This window comes from Vulpes vulpes, chromosome 1, assembly GCF_048418805.1.
Source record: "Vulpes vulpes isolate BD-2025 chromosome 1, VulVul3, whole genome shotgun sequence".
NCBI classification, from domain to species: domain Eukaryota; kingdom Metazoa; phylum Chordata; class Mammalia; order Carnivora; family Canidae; genus Vulpes; species Vulpes vulpes.
Window position 1 is genome coordinate 33,415,743 of NC_132780.1, and position 25,397 is coordinate 33,441,139.

General features: G+C 45.0%; 1 protein-coding gene across 11 annotated transcripts in view; it reads left to right on the plus strand.

The window, feature by feature from the left end:
- Positions 1-4,484: 4,484 nt before the first annotated feature.
- The window catches only part of TJP2 (tight junction protein 2), a 123,997-nt gene continuing 103,084 nt past the window's right edge, over positions 4,485-25,397 (plus strand). For 2 of the 11 annotated variants that reach the window (XM_026001569.2, XM_026001570.2), the window contains exon 1: positions 24,325-24,557. In XM_026001569.2, the coding sequence (XP_025857354.2) occupies positions 24,442-24,557 (116 nt within the window). In that variant the 5' untranslated portion in view covers positions 24,325-24,441. Of the gene's footprint in view, positions 4,697-24,069; positions 24,558-25,397 lie in introns of those variants that run through there. The other 9 variants (XM_072762101.1, XM_026001574.2, XM_072762202.1 and 6 more) reach the window with 8 other exon arrangements.

Consider the following 25,397-nt stretch of genomic DNA (forward strand, 5'->3'; position numbering starts at 1 on the left):
GGGAGGAAGGAGATGAGCCTTATTTTCAGTGATTTTTCTTCTTGAGCCTTAAAATTTACTCCAGTTTGGCTGGTGGATGCTTCTAAAAGTTAGCTCCAGATTGCATTTGAGGTCAACCTTAGTTTTTGATAGCTTCCCTGTTTCCTAAATTGACAAGATATTCGAGGCATATTTTGAATATTTCTTGCCTGTGATCGAAAATCAATCACTTCTCCAAGTAGATACAGTTCTTCTTAGGGAAATATAGTATTGAGAGACCACAATCTGAAATCTCGGAATGCTTATTCCTACCAGGTTGGTCAATGTTAGGTGAGCATTTTGAATAAATAGACCTTATGATGTAGGAAAAACAGGAGGGTTTAAAGCCAATGGCCAAGAAAAAATTCTTGAGATGTCTTTGGTGCAAAAAGGTGATTTTTATTAAAGCACAGGAATAAGACCCATGGGCAAAAAGAGCTGTATTTCGTCATAAACAGTGACCCATTATATACCTTTAAGTTGGGACGGGGTTAGGGATAATGTAAGCCTCTTGGGTATTTCGAAAACAAGATTTCCAGGATCCTGAGGGGGCTGGCTATTGTTAGAAAATGTCATTTATTTTATTTTATTTTTTAAAGATTTTATTTATTTATTCATGAGACACACACACACACACACACACACACACACACACACACAGAGGCAGAGACACAGGCAGAAGAAGAAGCTGGCTCCTCGCAGGGAGCCAAATGTGGGACTTGATCCCCGGGCCCCAGGATCACACCCTGGGCTGAAGGCAGCGCTAAACTGCTGAGCCACCCAGGCTGCCCAGGAAAGGTAATTTATTACTGGTTAGTAAAAATACAGTCATGAGACCCTTCAGATGCATATCAGTGAGCCATATGCTTGGAGGATGATTTCTTTTTTAAGATTTTATTTATTTATTCATGAGAGACACACAGAGAGAGGCAGAGACACACAGAGAGAGGCAGAGAAGCAGGCTCCCTGTGAGGAGCCCAATGTGGGACTCAATCCTAGGGCCCTGGGATCACAATCTGAGCCAAAGGCAGATGCTCAGCCACTGAGCCACCCAGGCATCCTGCTTGGAGGATGATTCTTAACGTGTATCTTTGGGGGAGAGGGGAAGTAGAGAAAAAGGGAGCTTCCAAAGGAATTTCTATAGGTTTAGAGTAGACTCACAGGATCCTGGAGGGTCAGGCTAAGATTGCCTTTTTTTTTTTTTTAAGATTTATTTATTGGGCAGCCTGGGTGGCTCAGCGGTTTAGCACCGCCTTCAGCCCAGGGCGTGATCCTGGAGACCCGGGATCAAGTCCCACGTCAGGCTCCCTACATAGAGCCTGCTTCTCCCTCTGCCTTTCTCTCTCTCTGTGTCTATCATGAATAAATAAATAAAATCTTAAACAAAAAGATTTAATTAATTAATTAATTATTTGAGAGAGAGAGAGAGAGAGAGAGAGAGAGAGAGAGAAAGGCAGAGGCACAGGCAGAGGGAAGAGCAGGCTCCATGCAGGGAGTCTGATGTGGGACTCGAACCCTGGGTCTCCAGGATCCTGCCCTGGGCTGAAGACGGAGCTAAACCACTGAGCCACCTGGGCTGCCCTAATATTGTCTTTTGGTCATAGCAAAGTGTCAACAATGAGGCAGCTGAACTCCCAGAGGAAGGTCATTCTGCCTATTTCAAGAACTTGTCAATGAGCTATAAGTAGTTAAGAAAATTTAATAATTTTTCTTCTGCCTATGATTCCCACATCACTTGGATTTTTTTTTAAACAATACGCCTTTTTAAAAAAAAATTTATTTATTTATTTATGATAGTCACAGAGAGAGAGAGAGAGAGAGGCAGAGACACAGGCGGAGGAAGAAGCAGGCTCCATGCACCGGGAGCCCGATGTGGGATTCGATCCCGGGTCTCCAGGATCGCGCCCTGGGCCAAAGGCAGGCGCCAAACCCCTGCGCCACCCAGGGATCCCCCCCTTTTTTTTTTTTTTTAAGAGAGAGCAAGAGAGCATGAGGGGAGAGGCAGAGGGAGAAAGAGAGACAGAACCTTAAGCAAGCTCCATGCTGAGTGTGAGGATGACCTGAGGCTGGATCTCATGACCCTGAGCTCATGACCTGAGCCTAAATCAAGAGTTGATGCTTAACCTACTGAGCCACTCATGCAACCCTGGAAATATATATATATGTTTTAAGAAAAGTTATGCCATGAGTTCTATATAATTCTAACTCAAATTTAATATTGCTTAACTGCTTTGGTTTTATATTGATTCTAGGACGCCTGGGTGGCTCAGTGGTTGAGCATCTGCCTTTGGCTCAGGGCATGATCCTGGGGTCCTGGGGCTGAGTCCCGCATCGGGCTCCCTGCATGGGGCCTGCTTCTCCCTCTGCCTGGGTCTCTGCCGTTCTCTCTCTCTCTCTCTCTCTGTGTCTCATGAATAAATAAAATCTTAAAAAAAAAATCTTGATTCTTAAGGCCATTCACATAATTTCTTCTTACTGACATTATTATTATTATTATTATTATCAAAAAGCAGTTTAGTTTAGTTTATTTATTTATTTTTTAAGATTTTATTTATTTATTCATGACAGACTGAGAGAGAGAGGCAGAGACACAGGCAGAGGGAGAAGCAGGCTCTGCACAAGGAGCCAGATGTGGAACTCGATCCTGGGACTCTGGGATCATGCCCTGAGCCAAAGGCAGACAGACATCCAACCGCTGAGCCACCCAGGCTTCCCATTGTTTAGTTTTTTTTAAACATTTTCCAGGGCACCTGGGTGACTCAGTTGGTGAACTGCCTTCAGCTCAGGTCATGATCCCAGGGTCATGGGATGGAGTCTTGCATTGGGCTTCCTGTAAGGAGCCTGCGTCTCCCTCTGCCTGTGTCTCGTTCCCCCCTGCTCTTGCATGCTCTCTCGCTCTCTCTCAAATAAATAAGATAAAATTTAAAAAAAAACATGTTTTCCATCCTTAGAGTATATACCTAAGGAGTGTGGAGTTAAATAATTGTTTTAAATTCACCTGACATACTTTCCCCTTCCATGGGAAATTACTGTTCTCTTTTTAAAAATCGTACTGTCTACTAGGCTCAATCTACTCACTTTTTGAAATAAGTTGTTGATAGGTAGCCCAGAAGTCTAAACTGAATGAACTTGAGCTTTATTAGAAGCAGTCATTCATTCCATTACTTCTGGCAGAGGTTTGGGTGGGAAGGAAGGCAGGAGGGTTTGGCAGTCATATGCTAAGGTGTCTTCAATGTACTTTCTTGGAGGTTTTTCTTTGCATGTGCAGTAAAATATACATAACACGAAATTAGGCATTTTAACCATTAAAAAAAAAGATCTTATTTATTTGATAAAGAGAAAGAGAGTAGGGGTCAGAGGAAGAAGCAGGCTGCCCGCTGAGCAGGAAGCCCGATGTGGGGGCTGGATCCCAGGACTCTGAGACCATGACTTGAACCGAAGGCAGACGCTTAAGCACTGAGCCACCCAGGTGCTCCCTTTTTAACCATTTTTAAGCATGCAGTTCAGTGGCATTAAGTATACTCACACTATTGTGCAACCCACACCACTATCCCTCTCCAGAACTTTGTCATCATACCAAAGTGAAATTCTGCACCCATTAAACAATAACTTCCTATTCCCTTCCCAGGATTTTTAACGTGACTCCATGGAAGGCGCACCTGCTGGCCAGTTGCAGGCTTGCGCACTAGGACGCCGCTGCCTTCCCGGCCGAGCAGGGGTTCCCGCGGTGACTAAGCAGGCCCTGGGGTTAAGGCTCCCGCCCTCACCTATTGTCCCAGCGGGAGGAACCGGTATTTCCGGATTGGGGCCTCAGACCCTGTGATCCCGGCTAAGGGTGAAGTTCGTGGGGGAGGGGCGCGGAAGCGTATCATAGAAGTTAACTTGCCACCAAAATCACCAACCCGCTTCTTATCCCACCCACCCCCAAGCAAAAACCAAGATCCCAGCAGCGCCAAGCACCTGCAGTCAGGGCCCACGACCATCCCTCCGGGGTCTTGGAGGGGTAGTGCAGCGAAGTGCTCCCCAGCGCACAGCCCTGGAGGGTCGGGAAGCCGGGCCGAGGACGGGCAGGAAGGCGGCACGTCGAATCCCCTCTGCCCCCGCGCGGAGAGCAAGCTCCGCGGCAGGTCCCCGGAGCAGGGAAGCGGCCGCGGATTGGATGCCCCGGCTGGAGGCTCCGAGGTCCCTGCGGCCACGGTCCTTGCCCCACCGCTGGGTGGCGCGTGCGAGCCCCCCCCCCAGCCGCTGCCAACACCCCAAAGTAAGGCTGCAATAAGCTGCGTGTCTTGCCCCAGACTAGAACCTGGCACCCTTGGGGTCTCGAGGGAGCAGGTGACAGCCGCCGCCCGCCCTCCTCCCGTCCGGGCCGCGGCTCTCTGGCTCTCCGCCGCCCACTCCCCCTGCCCCCACCCTGTTTTTTTTTTTTTTTTTTTTTTTCCTTTCTCCCAGACCTCCAAACAGGAAATAGCTTGAGTCCACAATAATACACAGGAGCAGCGAGCGAGGCCACTGGTGCCCGCCCATTCCCTGGGCAGCGTCCCGCACTCGGGCTCCGGCCAGGCGCCGCCAGCGACCAGCGCGGGCCGCGCGAGGGGCACCCGCCCAGCAGCCGCGCCGCGTCCGAGCGCGCCCCCGCGCCCCCGCGCCCCCGGGAGCCGCCCTCGCGCCGCGTCCGCAGGCGAGTACCCCCGCCCCTCCCCCTCCCCTCCCCCGCCCCGCGGCCGCCGGGGCTCAGCCGTCGCCGGGACGCCCCCCGCCGCTCCCGGTCCTGCGAGCGAGGGTGTGCGGGGTGTGGCGGGGCGCTGGCGCCTGGGTCTGCGCGCGGGCGGGGGCGGAGGCGGGGGGCAGCAAGAGGACGTGCGGGTTGAAGCTCCCCGCCCCCATCTCCGTGTGCTTTCGGGGTGTCCTGTGTTGGGCTCTGGTATCTTTCCTCCCTGGGGATGCTTGGCGGACTTCTCTGCCTGGCAGCCCCCCGCGGGGGACCGCAGCGCATCGCAGGCTGTCTCTTGGGGGATCGTCTGGAAGTGGGTTCGGGCACGCACCTGGGGCAGCTACAGGTGCCCTTGGGAGCCGCCGTCCTTCTCCTACCTGGCCGGCGCCTTCTCCCCCAAGGAACGGGGGCTCTTTCACTTTCTGTTGAGCTCTTTAAAAGGGCCTCTGGTTTCTGTTGGCGCGGCCGGCGCTGGCAGCGGTGGCGAGGGCAGGAGCTGGTGCCCTGCGGCGAGGGAGGCGCTGGGGAGTTGCAGGCAGGTGGGGGTGGCCGGTCGGGTCCCCGGCGGGTCTCAGCTACGGGGCTTGCGAACCCCGCGCGGCCGAGAGCCCGAAGGGGCCCGCGGGCCACAGCCACCTGCGCAGCCTCGATCTGGCCCCCAGCGCCGCAGAGCCTTCCCGTTACCAGGCTGGGCGTCGTCCGTATTCGAGGCTGCAGGGCTCTTCCATAGGGAACGCAGGCGAAGCCGAGCTGGAGATCTTTATGTTGGATAAAGGCCACTGAATTCCAGGCATTCTTCGAGCTTGGGAAGGGTATTCTCGGGACTGTTTTTGAAGTTTGCGGGAAGGCTTTCTGCGAAAATGCCTCTCTGTCCCCGTCCTTATCGACCTTCCTAGTCCCAGGGGTGGGTGGGGACACTTGGGAAGCCCCCGGCGTCGGCGTCGGACATTGTGTGGAAGTTTCTCAGCGCATTTTTACAAACGGTGGTTGGTGGTTAATTTCCGTCCTCAATTAATTCTCTTGAAAGGTGTGACTAATCCTCCCCATTTCCTAGTGAGGGGACTGCGGTTCTAGATGGTTAGATTGATAGGGGGATAGTCTTTTTACTCCGAAGTGCTCTGAGGCCCAGCGGGTCCAGGTGAGATCCAGGCACTAGCTGCTTCACCTGGGGGCCTGTTTTTGTTTTTTATTGATATTTTATTTATTTATTTGAGAGAGAGAGAGCACAAGCAGGGGGAGCAGCAGAGGGAGAGGGAGAAGCAGACTTTCCACCGAGCAGGGAGTCCTCCCCTGGAATCTTGCATGACCTGAGCCCAAGGAGATGCTTAATTGACTGAGGCCAGCCAGGCGCCCCTGGGGGCCTGTTAAAAGTGAGCCCAGACCTGCCGAATCAAGATCCCCAGGGGATCTTTTGCGCAATAACATTTGAAAAGCACCACCTAAGGTATCTTGGGGTGAAGCATACTGTCCAGTGTGGAGAAGGGATTTATAATTCACTTCCATACATTTTCATCAACTCCTACATTTGAAGTGGAGTTGATGAAAATTTTGCCAAAACAGGAAAAACACGCCTTTATTTTGCCAAAGCAGGAAAAACACGCCTAAGCTGCTAAGTGTCAGGCTACTCAACGAGATTTGGACATGTGGTTTGCACACTAACCTGTGAATTTTTTGTTTCTGGATTCTTTTATTCCTTGACTGTTATTATTATAAAATATACATAGCATGAAATTCACCATTTTAACAGTTTTACATGTAGAGTTCAGTGCCATTAGGTACACTGACAAGGCAACCATCACTACTCTCCATTTCCAGAACTTTTTCATTGTTCCAAAAACTCTACCTGTTAAACAATACCCCATTCTCCTCTCTCTCCAGCCCTGGAACTACTGGATCCTCTAAATGGTATTTTTTTGTAGGGTCGAGAAAAGGTCGAATGGGAATGTAAAGTAAAAGTAAAATCATGTTCCCAGAATATGTATAAACATGTAGAGATTTCTGGGTCACTGTCTTTGTGCCCATGGCATGGTAGCTTCAGGTACTTAATGTGCATATGCTTTCTTTTAATAGAGACAACCAGAAATCCACGAGGGTTTCCTTTCTGTTTTGGCAGCAAAGGAATGAAGCTACTCAAGGCTCAAACAGCACTGATTAACTAGATGCACATTAATATCTAGATGCTTGGTGACATTTATCTCTACGCTTCCTTTAACTAGCTTTATTTTAGGTATCCTGTTTATACTGGGTTTATTATTATTTTTTTAACAGTGACTCAAGTACTTTTTTGAAAGTAGTTGGAATAAACCTTAAGGAAAAAGTTGCTGCTTGGTAAATACAGGAATACAAGGTCACAGCAAAACTTCAGAAAGTAGATTTGAAATAATTTTCCCAAATACCCCGAACTATGTATTTTGTTTCTGCCCTTTTTTTTTTTAATGGTTTTATTTATTTATTTGAGAGAGAGAGAGCTCAGAGGAAGGGGCAGAGGGAGATGGAGACTGCCTGACAAGCAGGAAGCCTGATGTGGGGCTCAATCCCAGGACCTGAGCTGAAGGCAGATGCTTAATTGACAGCCACCCAGGTGCCCCTTTTTCTGCTTTCATGTTAAATGAGTCCAATGGTCCAACAACATTATTTCTAGTTGTAAAAATGTTTGTAGAATTGAGGAAAGTCTTATAATAATGAAAGTCATTGACCTGCATCTGCTTAAAATTGTCCAGCTTGCAATTTGAAGACATACATTTAAGTGAGAACACAAATATGAATTGGCAAACTAATAAAAGTGCTTTCATTCATGAGCTAAGAAAGTCATTGTTATGGAGCAATGATGTGGTTTCAGGCTGGCTGGCTGGCTCAGTTGGTAGAGCATACTACTCTTGGGGTTATGAGTTTGAGCCCCACATGTAGACATTACTTAAAAATAAAATCTTTGGGATCCCTGGGTGGCGCAGCGGTTTGGCGCCTGCCTTTGGCCCAGGGCGCGATCCTGGAGACCCGGGATCGAATCCCATGTCGGGCTCCCGGTGCATGGAGCCTGCTTCTCCCTCTGCCTGTGTCTCTGCCTCTCTCTCTCTCTCTTTGACTATCATAAATAAAATTTAAAAAAAAATCTTTAAAAAAGAGAGAGAAAAGAATGTGGTTTCGAATATATATGTGATCAAGGATATTGGGAAGATTTACTAAATAGCTGAGTGGTGGGAGATCCTTCAAATTCTTCCCAGATCCTTTTTTCTTTTACTAAGATACTTTTCCTGTGTTTTGGCTTTTATTGGAACGAGGCTATCTACTTGTAGGAAGGAACTTACAGCTTCCTTTGAATGAAAAATAATTTAACTGGGCAAGATTAGATATAAATTCTCCTTCTTGAGGAGATTGTTGTATTCGAAGAAATTCAGATTCTTGTCTCCTTGTAATTGCAGTAAGTAAAGGTTTCCCTTCTTCCACTGCGTTTTCTTCTTAAATAGCAATATAGTTCAGAGTTTTATTTGGTGAACAAATGCTATTTTGTAGTCCACACATGAGAAAAAAATTCCTTAGAACGTGTCCAGTGAATCGTTTTTTCAGTGATGCCAGGAGAATCATTAGGGAGTTTAGTAAAAATGGGTAATGTTGGTCAACATTCTCAAGATCTGAGGTTTAGTAGCCTGAATGTCTGGAAGAACCTACTGGTCTCCATAGGAGAGATCAAGGTATTAGACTACTCGATTTAGAGTCCATGCCTATTGCAAATCAGGTATTTTCAGATACATTCTCATTAAATCTATATAATGATCTGGGGAGAAATATTTCTTTTCCCCTCATTTTACAGATGAAAAAACTGAAGCTAGTGGTGGTCTTCCTACTCTAGACCATGGTTCTTCTCCATTGCTCTTTCATGTAGAATCGCCCCTGCCTACAAATTCCCCTTCACCTCAAAGCCGAAATACATAGCCGAAATGAAGAAGCTATGAATTCATTAATATCTTTTGGAACATCAGGTACTACATGCACTAGGTCCTTAGGCAAATAAAAAGATGAACCAAAACTGAAATAAATTCCCAAAGAGCAAAGATTTTTAAAAGCAAAGGGTTCTTTTCATGGGACCACAAGATCTCTGATGAGTGATGAATCAGATTATACTTGGCTTGAATGTAGCATTATTGTAGCTGGTCCAGCTTCCGGAAAAATCAAGACGTGGGCATGCATTCTCCTTACTGAGATGAGTCAGCCTTACCGTCTCTGCAAATCGACCAGTCAGTATCTATGTGGCACCCCTAGATGCTAAAGAGTATGGAAAAAAGGGCGCAGGATTTAGGTGCAGGAGGAACATCTGCCCTCAACAGCTAACTGGGTTTAATAAACCTCATGTAGTCCGAGTGGCACATTCCGAAATATAAAATTAGGGGCATGATATCTCCCTTTGAGATAATAGTAAGAACTCTAAGGAACTGTATGTGCAAAAGTGCTTGTGAATTTTATTTTATTAAAAAGTTTTTTTAAAAGATATTTATTTATTCATGAGAGACACACACAGAGAGAGGCAGAGACACAGGCAGAGGGAGAAGCAGGCTCCTCACAGGGAGCCCGATGCAGGACTTAATCCCTGGACCCCGGAATCATGCCTGAGCCAAAGGCAGACGCTCAACCTTTGAGACACCCAGGCATCCCAAGTGCTTGTGAATTTTAAAATGAGAGTAGAAATCTATCTCTTATTTTCATTTGGGAGAAATTTGTGATGCAAAAAAGACAGAAGCAGCTACATATTAGAGGTATCTAATACTTTTTAGATAACTGAATCTGTAATTCTTTTCTTGCTTTAGGCCATTAAAAACATACTTTTATTGGGACTCCTGGGTAGGTCAGTTGGTTAAGTGTCTGCCGCTTGATTTTGGCTTAGGTCATGATCTCAGGGTCAGCCCCAGTGTCTGGCTCTGCACTGTGGGTGGAGCCTGTTTAAGATTCTTTCTCTCAAAAAAAAAAAAAAAAAAAAAAGATTCTCTCTCTCCCTCTCTATCTGCCCCTCACCCCCAACTCTCTCTTTTTCTCAAGAAAATAAATAATAATTTTATGGAGATATAATTCACATGCCATACAATTCACCTATTTAAAGTATGCAATGCATTGGTTTTATTCCCAGAGTTGTGCAACCATTACCATAATCAATTTCAGGACTTTTTTTTTTTTTAAGATTTATTTATTTATTTATTCATAGAGACACACGCAGAGAGAGAGAGGCAAAGACACAGGCAGGGGGAGAAGCAAGCTCCAAGCAGGAATCCTGACGTGGGACTCGATCCTGGACCTCCAGGATCACGCCCCGGGGCTGCAGGCGGCACTAAATCGCTGCGCCACCAGGGCTGCCCAATTTCAGGACATTTTTATTGCCAGGTATTCTAAAATGAATACCACTCCTCCATGAACCCTTTCCACCCCTTAGCTGGCATCTCCCAATCCCTTTCCTTCCCCAGGCTAAACAGCCGGGATCTACTTTCTGATACAGATTTGCCTACTTAGGACATTTCTTTTTTCTTTCTTTCTTTCTTTCTTTCTTTCTTTCTTTCTTTCTTTCTTTCTTTCTTTCTTTTCTTTCTTTCCCTATTTAGGACATTTCTTTTTTTCTTTTCTTTCTTTCTTTCTTTCTTTCTTTCTTTCTTTCTTTCTTTCCCTATTTAGGACATTTCTTTTTTTCTTTTCTTTCTTTCTTTCTTCTTTTTTTTTTTTTTTTAAAGATTTTATTTATTTATTCATGAGAGACACAGAGAGGCAGAGACACAGTCAGAGGAAGAAGCAGGCTCCCTGCTGGAAGCCCAGTGCAGGTCCCCAGATCCCAGGATCACCCCCTGAGTCGAAGGCAGATGCTCAACCACTGAGCCACCCAGGTATTCCTACTTTTATTCTTTTTTAAAGGGAAACTAGGGATGCCTGGGTGACTCAGTGGTTGAGCATCTGCCTTTAGCTCAGGGCCTGATCCTGGAGTCAGGGGAGGGATCAAGTCCCACATCAGGCTCCCTGCATGGAGCCTGCTTCTCCCTCTGCCTGTGTCTCTGCCTCTCTCTCTCTCTCATGAATAAATAAAATCTTAAAATAAATAAAATAAAGGTAAACTAGACAGAGAAAGGAAAATCAGTTTTGAATAGATTCCCTAATTGCCATGGGTTAGAACAATGAAAACGTAAATTGAGCCTTTTGCTCTTTTTGAAATTTATTTCAGTTTTGGCTCATCTTTTTATTTGCCATAGGGCTTCGTGCATGTGGTACCTGATGTTCCAAAGGATTTGAGTGAAGAACTAATGAATATTATAGTTTCTTTGAAATGAAGGGGGATAAGCAGGCAGGGACCTATTATCCTATTTGCGGATTTAATGCACAATAAGAATCATGCACCTCTCAAATGTTAGTAATACACCAAAAGTGTGCACGTCAAACACACACACACGCACAAATGCATTGGTGCTAATGATGGACATTTTAAACACTTGAATGAAAATATTGTTTGATATTGTGTGGGTTAATATTTGTCCATTCTACTTATTAAAATATACTTTTTAAATGATTTATTTAAAAATAAATTAAAAAATTATATGCATTGGTTTTTAGTATATTCCCAGATTTAATTTTTTTTAAAGATTTTATTTATTTATTCATGAGAGACACACAGAGAGAGGCAGAGACACAGGCAGAAGGAGAAGAGGCTGCCCAATGTAGGACTTGATCCCAGGACCCCCGGATCACAATCTGAGCCAAAGGTAGACATTCAACCACTGAGCCACCCAGGTGCCCCACAGATAGACATTTTTGCATGATTTAGTTAATTTTGTTTTTTCTTTCCCAAGCTGCAAGGCAGTGTTTTTCTCTGTAGTCATGTGGAGAATTGCCTTCATGCTCTACAGTCACAAAATAATTATGAATTTTAAAAATACCTTTTGTATTTTGGAGGCCTACATATCGAACTTGGGTTGTGCTCTTTTGATCTTGTATTACTGGTAAATATAGGCAGCAGTAAGAGAAAGAGGGAATTCACCTGGATTTAGAAACATTTGAGAAATGTTTGAGAAAGCCACTGGGTAAGCAAGTGGAAGTGTGTAGTGCGGTGGTTCTCAAACGTCAGCTGCATCTGAATTGCCTGGAGGGCTTGTCAAAACACTGATCTGCAGCCCCAGATTTGAGTTTTTAACTTTGGATTAGGTAGGCCTGGGGTGGGGCTTGAGAATCTGCATCTCTAACAAGTCATCAGGCAATGCTGATGCTGCTGGTCTGGGGCTTTGTGTTTTGAGAACCAGTGGTCTGGAGGCATTTGGAGGCATCAGACTGGAGCAAGAGTGGGGAAGGGACAGAGCTGGAGGTCATCTGGGTGCCCTGTGCATACAGGAGCTTGGTGGGGCCTAGGAAGTGGATACCATCTGAGGGAGGCAGACATAAGTGCTGGGAACTGAAATGTAGGGATGGGGTAGGGGCTGGATGCTGGAGGAAGAGAAGCCTCTGGGATACGGGAAGAAGGGGCAGAAGGCTATGAGGAGACCCAGGCCAGCTGGAGCCCATGAACTCTATGTAAACAGGGGAGTGAGGGCATGTGTGGGGCATTGGTTGCAGAGGTGGGAGGGACCGGGCTGTAACCGGCTAGTGGGCTAGTGGGTGCTGTAGCTCTACAGTCCTGACCTTTCTACGCCTTTTGGGAAGCCCAACATTACTGGGGTGTGGGATATGCTGCTTGGGGACTGCAGGGTCCAGTGTGAACTGTCTTCATAAGACCAGGGGCCCCTTTAGTCCTTCAGCCATAGCCCTGGAGTCATGACTGACCACTCGCCCTCTTCTTGCCTGTCACTACCAGTCGGACTCAGCCTAGAACCAAGGTGAGCTATGTCAACCAGAGGCAAGACTCCTTTATGCAGGCAGTGATCTTGAATTTTATTTTTCCTCCCTTCATGTATTTGCTGCTCAGCTTAATAGCTTTAGGATCTGTGCTACCACTTGTCGAGTCTCCTTAGTGTGACTTGGTATAAGCCGATTCAGAGCGTGGGTGCTGACAGTCCATGTCATGAAGGTCAGCTTTGCTGCAGAAGAGAAACCCAAGAAGGACGTGGTGACCCAGCGCTATTTACTCTTCTCAAGCTGAGCTGTGTTCCACCTTTTCTGCTGGTTTCTTGCAGTCCAGACAAACATCCCCTTTTATTTTATATTTTATTTTAAAGGAGTCTTCATTGTTTCTGAGGATGCAGAGCATTTCTCTTTTGAGTTTTGGAAGAAGGCCAAATCCTGCCCAGGGGGTTCTGTGTTATCATTTGCCGGTACCTGTCATTGGCAGAGGAGAGGATGTACTGTCAGTGGCTATGAACTAGCTGGTTGGCTCTGCCTGCCACTTGATGGTCGGCCAGGAGCTGAGTTAGCCCCTGACTATTTGACACTCATCTATTGTTCCAGATCCCACTCATCCAGTTGCACATCTTTACGTTCCTGCCTGGTTCCGTGGGCTCTGGGTGTGTGAGTCCTGTCTTTCACAGACAGGATTGGACAGGAAGCATTTTACAACTTGGCTCCTTTGCAGAGATGGTGTCTTGGAGTCCCCAGGACCACCTCCAGTTTCAGTGATTTGTAAGAGGACTCACAAGACTTAGTACATGTACTGTGACGCATCCATTACAGTAATGGACACAGAGCAAAATTGGCAAAGGGAAAAGGCACATGGAACTAAGTCTAGGTTTGGCTACGTCAGCATTCCCTGTAGAGCATGTACCAGAAGTTCAGGTTCCCAGAAGGGAAGCTGGTATTAGGGTAAATTACATTGTTTGTGCAAACAGTTTAGGGGCAGTGAGCCACTCTTATCAGCTCTAGGAGTGGTGGGAATTTTCTCCAAATCAAGTTTTCAGACTCCAGCCAAGGGCCAATCTTATAAGCATCTTTTCAAAGTGTGTTAAAACTATTTTGCATACTGATGGGTGCAAGGTGAGGATGGTGCTAGGAGCCCTGCACTTGAGGAAGAGGTCTGTCCATGCAGCTTGGGTCCAGTGCCATGGGAGCTTTGCTCTGTCTGACCAAATTACAGGAGGGTGGAAATGAACTTGGGGTTTGTACTCAAATCTTTATTTTATTTTTAAAAGATTTTATTCATTCATTCATGAGAGACACAGGCCAAGGGAGAAGCAGGCTCCCTGCAAGGAGCCTGATGCGGGACTCAATCCTGGATCCCAGGATCATGACCTGAGCCAAAGGCAGACGCTCAACCGCTGAGCCACCCAGGCATCCCAGATCTTGATTTTAGGATGACAGCTAGGATTCCTTCGCCGCAGGGACAAAGAAGGGTGGCAGTACACATTAAAAAAGAAAGCCCTGTTCATTCATTCTTTTCATTATAACTTAAAAAAAAAAATGTCCTGGGGTGCCTGGGTGGCTCAGTCAGGTGAGCATCCAACTCTTGATTTTGTCTGGGGTTGTGGTCTCAGGGTTGTAAGAGCAAGCTCCTCACTCAGCAGGGAGTCTGCTTGAGATTCTCCCCTCTGCCCCCAATTTTCTCTCTAAAATAAATAAATAGGGCAGCCTGGGTGGCTCAGTGCTTTAGCGCCACTTCAGCCCAGGGCCTGATCCTGGAGATGCAGGATTGAGTCCTGCGTCCAGCTCCCTGCATGGAGCCTGCTTCTCCGTCTTCCTGTGTCTCTGCCTCTCTCTCTCTCTCTCCCTCTGTGTCTCTCATGAATAAATAAATAAAATCTTAATAAGTAAATAAATAAATAAAATCTTAGAAAAGAAATAATCTCTACTCCCAATGTGGGGTTCAACTCATGACTCTGAGATCAAGAGTTGCTCTCCCATGCACTTATTTATTCTTAACACATGCTCTTTTTTTTTTTTTTTTTAAACACATGCTCTTGATCCCCGTACTCTACCAGGCAATATGCCAGGTGCTAGGGATAGAATGGTGAGCAGAGCAGAGTCTGCTCTCGTGAGACCCACCTTCTAGAGGGAGACAAATAAGTGGCAATTACATTTCATTATGGTGGTGACATACCAAGGGCCCCAAGGCACCTACCCAGGCTTAGTGGGTGTCAGAAGACATGAATTTTATAATCAGACCAACCTGGGTAGGAATCACGCCTCCACTACTTATTACCTGCATGGCCAGGGGCAAATTGCTTAGTCACATGGTGCCTGTGTGTCATCTGAAAACAGGGAGACTTTATAACCACTTCTTAAGCTGGTGTGAAAATCGAACAAGGTAATGCATGTAGAATGCTTATCTCAGTGACTGGAACGGTGGATGTGTTTGCTACATCCTGGTTTAGTGACATCTGGGCAGGGGGAGGACTGTGTTAGCCAGAGGGAAGAGCATCTTCCATACGCTTGTTGGCGTAGACTCTACTGCCTGCCTCCCTCCAGTCCTGGGCTCCAAGGTGCTCACTCTGCTGGTCTGACAATACTCTTCGCTGTTATGAACTCCGTAGAACCTAAGTCGATAAGTATTTGCTGAGGAAAGAATGGTTCTGGCTAGTACTTGGATAGCACTTCATCTGGTCCAGGTCCTAAGAGTTTTGCATATGTTTGTAAAATTTAATTCTCACCCAATCTTAACAGGTGGGTGCTATTATTATTCTCTTTTACAGATGAGGAGACTGAGGCCCAGAGAGTTTAAAAGACTTGCCAAGGCCACTCGGCTAATCAAGTGTGAAGTGATTCAAACACAGGCAGTTTGGTTCTAGAGTTCAGGGTCTTAATCATTATACCTTGCTGTCCTCTTAATGAGGAAGTAAAACCTAACAGTATTGGGTATCTGTCATGTGCTGGTTCCTGAGCAAGGAGAGGTATAAGAGATACAAAGATAGAGTAGGATATCATACCTACCTTCTGGACCATCATAGAATGCTCAGGGAGACAGGTCTGTAAAAACACCCTTGGGATGCCTGGGTGGCTCAGTGGTTGAGCGTCCCTTTGGCTCAGAGCGTAATTCCAGGGTCTTGGGATTGAGTCCTGCATTGGGCTTCCTGCTTGGAGCCTGCTTTCTCCCTCTGCCTGTGTCTCTGCCTCTTTCTCTGTGTGTCTCTCATGAATAAACTAAAAAAATAAAAAATAAAAAAAAATCAAAATATAGGAAAATTTTAAATGAAATGATTTTGAATTTTTAAAAAGATTTTATTTATTTTTTCATGAGAGACAGAGAGAGAGAGAGAGACAGACAGACAGACAGAGAGACAGAGACCGGCGCAAGGAGCCTGACGTGGGACTCGATCCCGGGTCTCCAGGACCACGCCCTAGGCCTTAGGTGGTGCTAAACTACTGAGCCACCTGGGCTGCCCAGGATTTAGGAATCTTGTGGAGTTTCAGGATCCTGACTATTAGGGGGCACATGGAAGCTCAGTGAACCCAGGAGGTCTTCTGTTTTCTGGTTGAGATGTTTAGGGGAAAACCCAACTCATTAAGAGGAGGATTAGAAGGACAGTGGAGCCAGCATGGTGGTGGTGGTGATGGTGGTGGAGCTACCGGAAAAGGAGAAGGAGAAGAGGGTGTTTTCTTTCTACAAACCTCACATTGGGATCCCCTGGAAACAGCAGATTGGGAAAGAGGAAGGAGAGAGAAGAGGAAAGCCTGTAGCCAGGAGGAGGGTGTGAGGGGAGGGTGAGACCCTCCTGTCTCAGAGGAAGCAGCACCAGGGATCCAGGGACCACGGGGCAGATGCTCCATTCAGATCATTGGATGCAGGAGGATCCAGTCTAGAAGGCACTAGAACAGAGTAGGGACAAGTCAGACCTGGCCTAGAGTACTGACCCTGCGACTTGGGGGCTCTGTGATCTAGGGCAGTCTTCTCAACCCTAAGCCTTAGTTTCCTCCTTGTAAAAGGGGGACAGTAACGCTGCCTTCTCACTGTATTGGTGTGGCTGGAGTTTTGTTGCCCTTTTGGATATTCTTTGTCTCAGGTCTGCAGCTTCCCGTCCTGAATGGGTGAGTTTTTGTCCAGCCTCCCTTATTCTCAACCGAGGATCATGAGCTCTTTTCCCAAGGGACAGAATCTGGTTCTGAGACGAAAGGGTCCCTCCAGCTTCTCAAGGTCTTTGAATCTCTTTCTGTAGAGTTCCAGCTCTTTGTATTCACCGCTCATCTTGTTATTTGCTTCAGACCTTTCCTCCTCTGGCTCTGCCTCCACGGGTAATAAACCCATTAAGCCCCATTTCTTTTTTCACAACAGTGCCCCATCATTTCATTTCCTCTCCTGGGGGATCTGGACCACACTTACAATTCAGGCTTGCTCAATCTGGCTTTGTTGGGGTGACCTGTCAAGTGTGCTTTGCTGTTCTCTTCTTCTACAATGTGGGTGTAGATTGATTTTTCTATCCATCGTGGGTGGTGAGATACATGCTTGATTTTAGAATGAGTCAGTTTCCTCCTCGATCTTCATGCCTTATTGTGAACAAAGACTACATCCCCTGATTCCACCTTACCACCCTGTTCTCTTCCTGCAAGAGAAGCTGATCTCGAATGAGTGAGTTCCAGCAGACCCTTGCACTGACCCCACACACGGGCAGAGTGCTGTCTGCACATCACTGGTCTTTCTCAGTTGTACATAATACTTTTTTAAAAAAGATTTTATTTATTTATCCATGAGAAACACAGAGAGAGAGAGAGGCAGAGACACAGGCAGAGGGAGAAGCAGGCTCCATGCAGGGAACCTGATGCGGGATTTGATCCTGGGAACCCCGAGATCACGCCCTAGCTGAAGGCAGACGCTCAGCCACTGAGCCACCCAGGTGTCCCTGTACAGAATACTTTTAAGTGCAGTCTTCTTGAATCCTTGTTTTAATGGATTCAGCTTCTGCTACCAGAGACCAGCTCATTCTCACAGTATCAGGCATTGGCTCATCTTGAACATGGAGGATTTTTTAACTAGTTGATTTGCTATGAAGCCTATGCTGGACCAAATCCCAGGCTGGACATGTCCAGGCCATCAGGTACTTCTAGGTTTCTGTCTTTTTCCATCACAAAGCAAAACTTCATGAGAGTTTTACATTTTTGTCACTTCAGGCAGTGTTATGAGTTGAATTGTATTCCCCCAATACCCCCTAAAGTTCATCTGTTGGGATGGATTTCTGTTCTTCTGGATGAAGTACTGTTCTAGTACTTCAGAATGTGGCCCATTTGGAGATAGGGTTTTTACAGAGGTAATCAAGTTAAAATTAGATCATTAGGGTGGGCCCTAATCCAATATGACTAGTGTTCTTATAAGAAGAAGTTTGGACACAGACACATACAGAGGGAAATTGATGTTAAGACACAGGATGGAGAGGGCCATCTATAAGCCAAGGAGAGAGCCCTGCTGCTCATGGCCCTCAGAAGGAACCAGCCCTGCCAACACCTTGTTCTTGCACTTCCAGACTTCAGAACTATGAGATAATTAAGTTGCAAGTTTTCTGTTAGTTAAGTCTGCAGTACGTTGTTAAGGCAGCCCTAGCAAACTAATTCAGACAGAATAAGAAAATCTGCCTGAAACCAGGTGAACTCTTAATACAGCATCTGTCACGGCTCACGCCACCTCCTCCCACTGATATCCCAGGAGAGCGAGCCTGGGGCTCACATAATCAGGTTCTTTTGATTAAACTCCACAGTCTCTTCTGGGTTCACCAGGATTATAGTTTCAGGGCTGAATAAGGCTCCTCACCATGGGGCTCCACTCTGAGGCTCTGTGTCCAGCTCAGCCACAACACTGATCCCTGAGCAGGGCTCTACCTGGAATCAAACCTGTTTCTGACAACCAGGCAGGCCATTACTGCAGAGGGTAGGGGTCAGGCCTGGATCCATGTGGAAGTCGACACCTTCAACTGCCAGGACTCCTTTCCTTTAATTAACTCTTTCCATGGCCCAGAGGACCCACCCTATCCTCTGGAAGTGCTTGAACACATAATTTAAACTCACTGTGTTTCCAGTTTTGATAGATTGAAGCAGAAAGTATTTGAGAGGGCAGAAGAAGGAGTAACCTAGCCCAGTCTGGGGGATGTGGGGGTGGTGGGGTTCAACCAAAGAGAGCTTTCTGGAAAAAAATGAAGCTGTAATTAGTTATCAAGGAAAAGAAAATAACACATTTACATGGTATATGCTCTATGCTGCACATGTGCTAAATACTTTCCACATAATGACTGATTTAGTATTATGAGATCAGTGCTATTATTAACCCCATTTACAGATGAAAAAAAGTGAGACAAAGAGACATTAAGTGACTTGACCAGGATAAGAGCTCATTAGAGGTGGAGCTGGATTTCAGTCCTGGGCAGTGTGGTGCCCCCCTTCAGGCTAAGGAACAGAGGGGTGTGTCAGCAGGGGGACTGTGGGATTGTGTGAACTACGCTTCCCAGCTGCTGGCAGCTGACTGTTATAGCTCAACACTTCAGAGCTGGTGTCCCCAACAGGTTCCAGAGACTTTGTCCCTTTCCTGAAATTGCAGAGCAGAAGTGACTAATATCCTCCTAACCCAAGTGATGGCTCAGCCCTTCTCGACTGAAGCCAGCTCCCATCAGTGTTTTAAATTCTGTGCATTGCCTTCTGGCTCTTCTGTGCCTAAGCAAGAGAAGTGCTAGAGTCCTACAGCTCTAGGTTCAGAGTACACATGTAGCACGAACACAGTTTCTTCCAAAAGCAACAGGGAGCCGATCTCCCTGCACATGAGGGGTGGAAAGTTTTTTATTTCTTAGGAATGAGGAATCCATGAATTATTATGTATGCACATAATTTGGGAGGAACAATTAAGTGATATTAATGTTGGCTATTAATTATTCAGTAGCAGAGGTTAAAAATCTGGGAACTATTTTAAGGGAGAACCCCTGTGGTTGGTGGATACCACCTGAGCAGGGCCTGCAATACCCAGTGTTCTCTTTTTCAGGGTTTCCATCACTCACGCCAGCCCCTGGGTCCTTGTTCCCTTCAGCCACCCTGTTTTTTTCAGTCTCTATTTTTTCCTACAAAACTATTCAACCTTGGGCTTTTCTGCTTCTTCAACTGTGTGCTAAAGGAAGTTGTGGGTGTATGGGCAGGTCAGAAGTTTGTAAGCCTATAGAGAAGAGAGGAAAGGTTTTTTTTTTTTTTTTTTTTTTAAGATTTTATTTATTTATTCATGAGAGACACACAGAGAGAGGGAGGCAGAGACACAGGCAGAGGGAGAAGCAGGCTCCATACAGGGAGCCCAACGTGGGACTCGATCCCGGGTCTCCAGGATCACACCCTGGGCTGAAGGCGGTGCTAAGCCACTGAGGCACCTGGTCATCCCGAGGAAAGGTTTCTTGAAGAGGTCTTGGGAGTGGAAAAAAGGACAGATGGCAGAGGTGGAAGAAAGGAGGAAGGAAAGCGATGACAGGCATTGAAGGCATATACATCATCCTCATGAATTATTAAAACCACCCCTGTGTTGTGGTTTTATTCCAGTTTTACAGATGATAAAACAGGCTCAGAAGGGTCAAGTAACTTGTTGGAGATCACTTGTTGGTGTTAAACAGCAGAGGTGGGACTCAGATCCAGTCTTCCCATGTAAACACATCTCTCTCTCTGTGTCATGGGGCTGGTATGAGTGGGCACCACAGGGCCAGGTGAGGATGGCTTCCAGCTCTCATGCCAGGTGAACCAGGACAAGGATTCAAGAAACAGAAAAAGGCAAGACGTGGTGGTGGCTGCGGGCTGGGCAGGGGGTGATTTCAGACAAGTATTGGGTTGGGAAGGATAGGATCAAAATGATGCATTTGGTGGCATCTAGTTGAAGTTTGAATGGTTTGAATAAACCCAGTAGTGAGTCTATTCTGAAGATGACTGAAGAGAGCAGATGGGTTTGGACAGAGGCGGGTGGATCTGGGAGACCCACAGCTAACGTTCAAGAACTCTGGTGATTGTTTTACATCGTGTAGCTTGTTTTTCTTACAGTGACTCTGATCGGTCACTTGAGTAGCCAATACGTAAAAATATATCATACATGAAGATATTAAGTGGGTAGATAATATAACAGGATGCATAAAGTCATATGGTTTATTTGCAGTAAAGCTTAAAAAAAAAAAAATAGCGGTTTCCCGCACTCTTCTACTTTTAGTTAGGGCTTTTTCCAGCTCCCTGAAAAGCAGACCACACCCTATAAAACAGCCCATTTAGGACATTAGTTCATTTCCATTTTTATACTTCTAAAGCACAAGAACAGTTAAAATACCCAGGAAAGAAGGATGTCCACTGTTTTCCTCCGGCAGAAGTAAAGTATAAATAATCAGTTCAAAGGGAACACCAGTCTGGTCTGTGAATATTTATGTTCAATTTTAATCATGTAGGCTAAAGTATCCTTGAGTATCTTATCCTGACTCAGAAGCTTTTTTTTTGGATCATGTAGACCTAGAGTCATTTTTTTAAAACAGATAAGTGATTTTTTTAAAAAGATTTTATTTATTTATTCATGAGAAACACACACAGAGAGAGGCAGAGGGAGAAGCAGGCTCCATGCAGGGAGCCCGATGTGGGACTCGATCCTGGAACTCCAGGCTCACGTCCTGGGCCAAAGACAGACGCCAAACCGCTGAGCCACCCAGGGATCCCCCAGATAAGTGATTTTAAAAATCAGATAGTTGGGGACACCTGGCTGGCCAGTGGTTAAGTGTCTGTCTTCCGGCTCAGGGCGTGATCCTGGAGTCCCAGGATCGAGTCCCACACTGGGGTCCCTGCTTGGAGCCTGCTTCTCCCTCTGTGTCTCTGCCTCTCTCTCTCTCTCTCTGTCTCTCATAATAAGTAAATAAAATCTTTAAAAAAATAAAATCAGACAGTTGCAGCTGTAAAGAATTTCTAGAATTCGAAGGGAATTAACTAAATAAATACATATTTCTGAAGAGTTTCTAGACTTATAAAGAAAATGTCATATAAGTACATATCTGAGCGGGGGTATTTAGGCTAGATATTTGTTTTCTATGTTATTGTCCTGCATTGTCTTATGAAGGCGATCGCACAAAGATGACAGTTTTTTAAATGGATAAATACATTATAAAACAGAACAATCCCTTTATGGAAGAAAGCAAAATCTTCCTAATTATTTGCTAGGACAGAGTTCTTTTCCTCATCAAAGACCCCATTTTAGTTTTGTATGAGGTCATCATAGATAAGAATCACTCCATAAGTTGTATGTGTGTGTTTGTTTGTTTGTTTGTTTCAGGTTTTATTTATTCATGAGAGACACAGTGAGAGAGAAACACACACAGGCCGAGGCAGAAGCAGGTTCCATGCAGGGAGCTCCATGCGGAGCCCCATGCGGAGCCCGATGCAGGACTCTGGGATCACACCCTGAGCCAAAGGCAGACACTCAACTGCTGAGCTCCCCAGGCATCCTAAGATGTGTGTTAAATGCATACGAAATTCCTATAGAAAATGAAACGTTAAAACAGGCCATTTATAAAGTATTGTGTCGCTTTCACCCAAGTAAAACAGCTGCCAAAGGATAACGAGTTTAACTTGATTTTTTGTTGTTGTTGCTAGCTCAGGCTTCCTCTCTTATTTGAGAGGGCTGTATAGTAATTTTTATCACGCGTCATTAGAAATACAATTTGTTAGAACAAAGACTGTTGTGTAAGTATAATTACATCTTCCTGTATGATTAAATGAAGGCTGTATTGTAGCTTTTTTCAGCGGTGGCAGCTGTAGCAAACCAAGTTCAGCCTATAAAAGAATTCCTGTGACTAACTGGTACTAATTGTTTACGGAACAACCAGTGGGAGTAATATTCATGAATACTATGGAAATGAAATATTCTGAGACCAAGTGGTTTACCCCTTGTTTTCACCACTCTGCTGTGGTTAGATGATATTCATTGTATAATCAGGCCAAGTGAAGTGGGAGTTCTTAGTCTTTCGTTGTTGTTGAAATATGACTGCATTCATCTGGTCAGGCCTCTTGTCTTCTAAATGGGAAATTGAGGCTTGAAAAGATCGAAGGGTTATTTAAATCACTGACCTTCAAATTTGTTTGCCCAGACACCCCATCACATTTTTAAGCACACCCTGCAATATATATGAGTATAGTAATTTTTTTAATGAGTATAGTAATTTATAACTGGCATATCTATTTTTATTTATTTTTTATTTAAAAAATTTTTTTATTTATTTATGATAGTCACACAGAGAGAGAGAGAGAGAGGCAGAGACATAGGCAGAGGGAGAAGCAGGCTCCATGCACCGGGAGCCCGACATGGGATTCGATCCCGGGTCTCCAGGATCGCGCCCTGGGCCAAAGGCAGGCGCAAAACCGCTGCGCCACCCAGGGATCCCTGGCATATCTATTTTTAAATCAAAAAATTTTTAGGGACGCCTGGGTGGCTCAGCGGTTGAGCGTCTGCCTTTGACTCAGGGCTTGATCCCAGAGTCCTTCCTGCATGGAGCCTGCTTCTCCCTCTGCCTATGTCTCTGCCTTTCTCATGAATAAATAAATAAAATCTTTAAAAAAATTTAAAAAATTTAAAATTATTTTTATTTTTTAGCTTTTATTTAAATTCACGTTAGTTAACATATGGTTTATTGTTAGTCTCGGGGTATAAACACACTCAAGTTAATTTTTTTTTTCAAGTTAAATTTTTAATGGATGAGAGAGAATAGGAAATAGATGGTTTAGCATTTTCTGTCAATACTCCAAGGACTTTTGGCATGTACATCCCACTTTGGAGACCACTGATTTAGGTCATTCAGGTTAAAAAAAAAAAAAGATAAAGATTAAGAAACTTGCTATTGAGAAAAGAGAGAATTAGGGTGCCTGGTGGCTCAGTGGTTGAGCGTCTGCCTTCAGCTCAGGTTGTGATCCTGGGGTCCTGGGATCGAGTCCCCCATCAGGTTCCCTGCAGGGAGCCTGCTTCTCCCTCTGCCTGTGTCTCTGCCTCTCTCTGTGTGTCTCTCGTGAATAAATAAATAAAATCTTTAAAAAAAAAGAAAGAAAGAGGGCAAGAAAGGTCCTCCAAGCTAAAGGGAGACATTTACAACAACAAGGAATTGGTAGTCTCACCATCTCCAGACGATATATTTTTGTGCTATGGGAGCTTGCCTATGTTGCATTATACAAGTATTTTAAAAGAAAAAAAAAACCCAACCCAAACAGGATTGTGTCTCAAAATTTTTTTTAATTGTGTCTCAGTTAATTAATCTTTGCTATTGACTTAGGCAAGGAGTTTTTTTTTTTTTAATTTTTTAACTTATTTTTTTTCAGGCAGTTTATAGCATTGAGAAATGCCTTGCTATAAAATGACAACTGGAACTCCTTATTTGTCAAAGCACAGCTTTTCAGATAGAAGTAGAAGGAGCAAATCAGTTTCTGGTTTTAGTTCATCCAGAGGCATGCAGGCTTTTTGGACCAATTATTTCCAGACCTTGAAATAAATCACCTCCTGTGCCATTAGTACTTGAAGGATTAGCAGCCTCAAAGATTTATGTGCGGATTAATTGGGGAGTGTATGTTAGATTGCTGTGTTTAGAACCACGGTTGTCCTGCAAGTCATTTTCATTAGTGCTTTATTCAAAATTCTTTAGCCTTATATAATACTGACGTTGCAGGGAAATCCGAATGAGCCTTTTCTTTTTCTTTTTCTTTTTTTTTTTTTTTAATTTATTTGTGGCTTGGCCTCAGCCTTGCCACCACCCTCACCCCACACGCTAGGGGTACACAGAACATCTAAAAGCACTGGGGCTTTGGGTAGCGCAAAGATTACTTCAATTGCTTCAGCTGATCAGTGCCCAAAATGTACATGACCTTTTACTGAGAGAGACAAGATGAGGTACAAGAAGTACATGGCCATCCTGGAAGCCGCAGTGGGTATCACCCCACTTAACAAAAGAGAGCTTCTTCCTGAGAGCAGAAGACATGTGAATCTCTGGCAGCACCCCGGGTAAGCAGAGGAGGGTGGAAGATGCTTTGTGTGTGTTTGGGGGGTTCTAGACAGAGGGGAAGGGTCATCCCTGTCCTAAGGGTAATAGGTGGGGGAGTTCTTCACTGAGAACTTGTTTCTTCCTAGCACATAGGGCCTTGACAGGCAGAATTAAAATAGTAATACAATTCATGGTAATAATAACTCTAAGAAAAATTCTAGTCTAGCAGCCAAGAAGATGAAGTAACGGGTGTTTTTTACATTTGGATATTTTAATTTTCTGATTTGACTTTTTCTTTTTTACATGGTCTATACATAGAGCAGTTCTTCATGAGTCAGTGTGCCTTATTTTTTTCCTACGATGCAAGTATTGTTCTGATTAAAGTGTACATGTGGAATGTTTTGGATAAATACTTGTTATTTTGCTTTATGTTTCTTTCTAATGCCCCACTAATTAACCATGCTGAAGAAAGGTTTAGATGTTTTATTCTGAATGGTTAGAGTCCTGGATCCCTATTTTCTTCTCTAAAGTCCCTTTTGTGTCTTTTACACATTGAAGAGAAGTTTAATTTAAGGTGTTAAGTGGCAGATAGTATTTTTAGGGACTGAACTTAATTTTAATTTTTTTTTAAGATTTTATTTATTTATTCATGAGACACACACACACAGAGAGAGAGAGAGAGAGAGATACAGGCAGAGATGGAGAGACATAGGCAGAGGGAGAAGCAGGCTTTCTGCAGGGAGCCTGATGTGGGACTCTATCCCGGGACTCCAGGATCATGCCTTGAGCCAGAGGCAGATGCTCAACTCCTGAGACACCCAGACATCTCAATTTTTAAAAATTTTTAAAGATTTATTTAT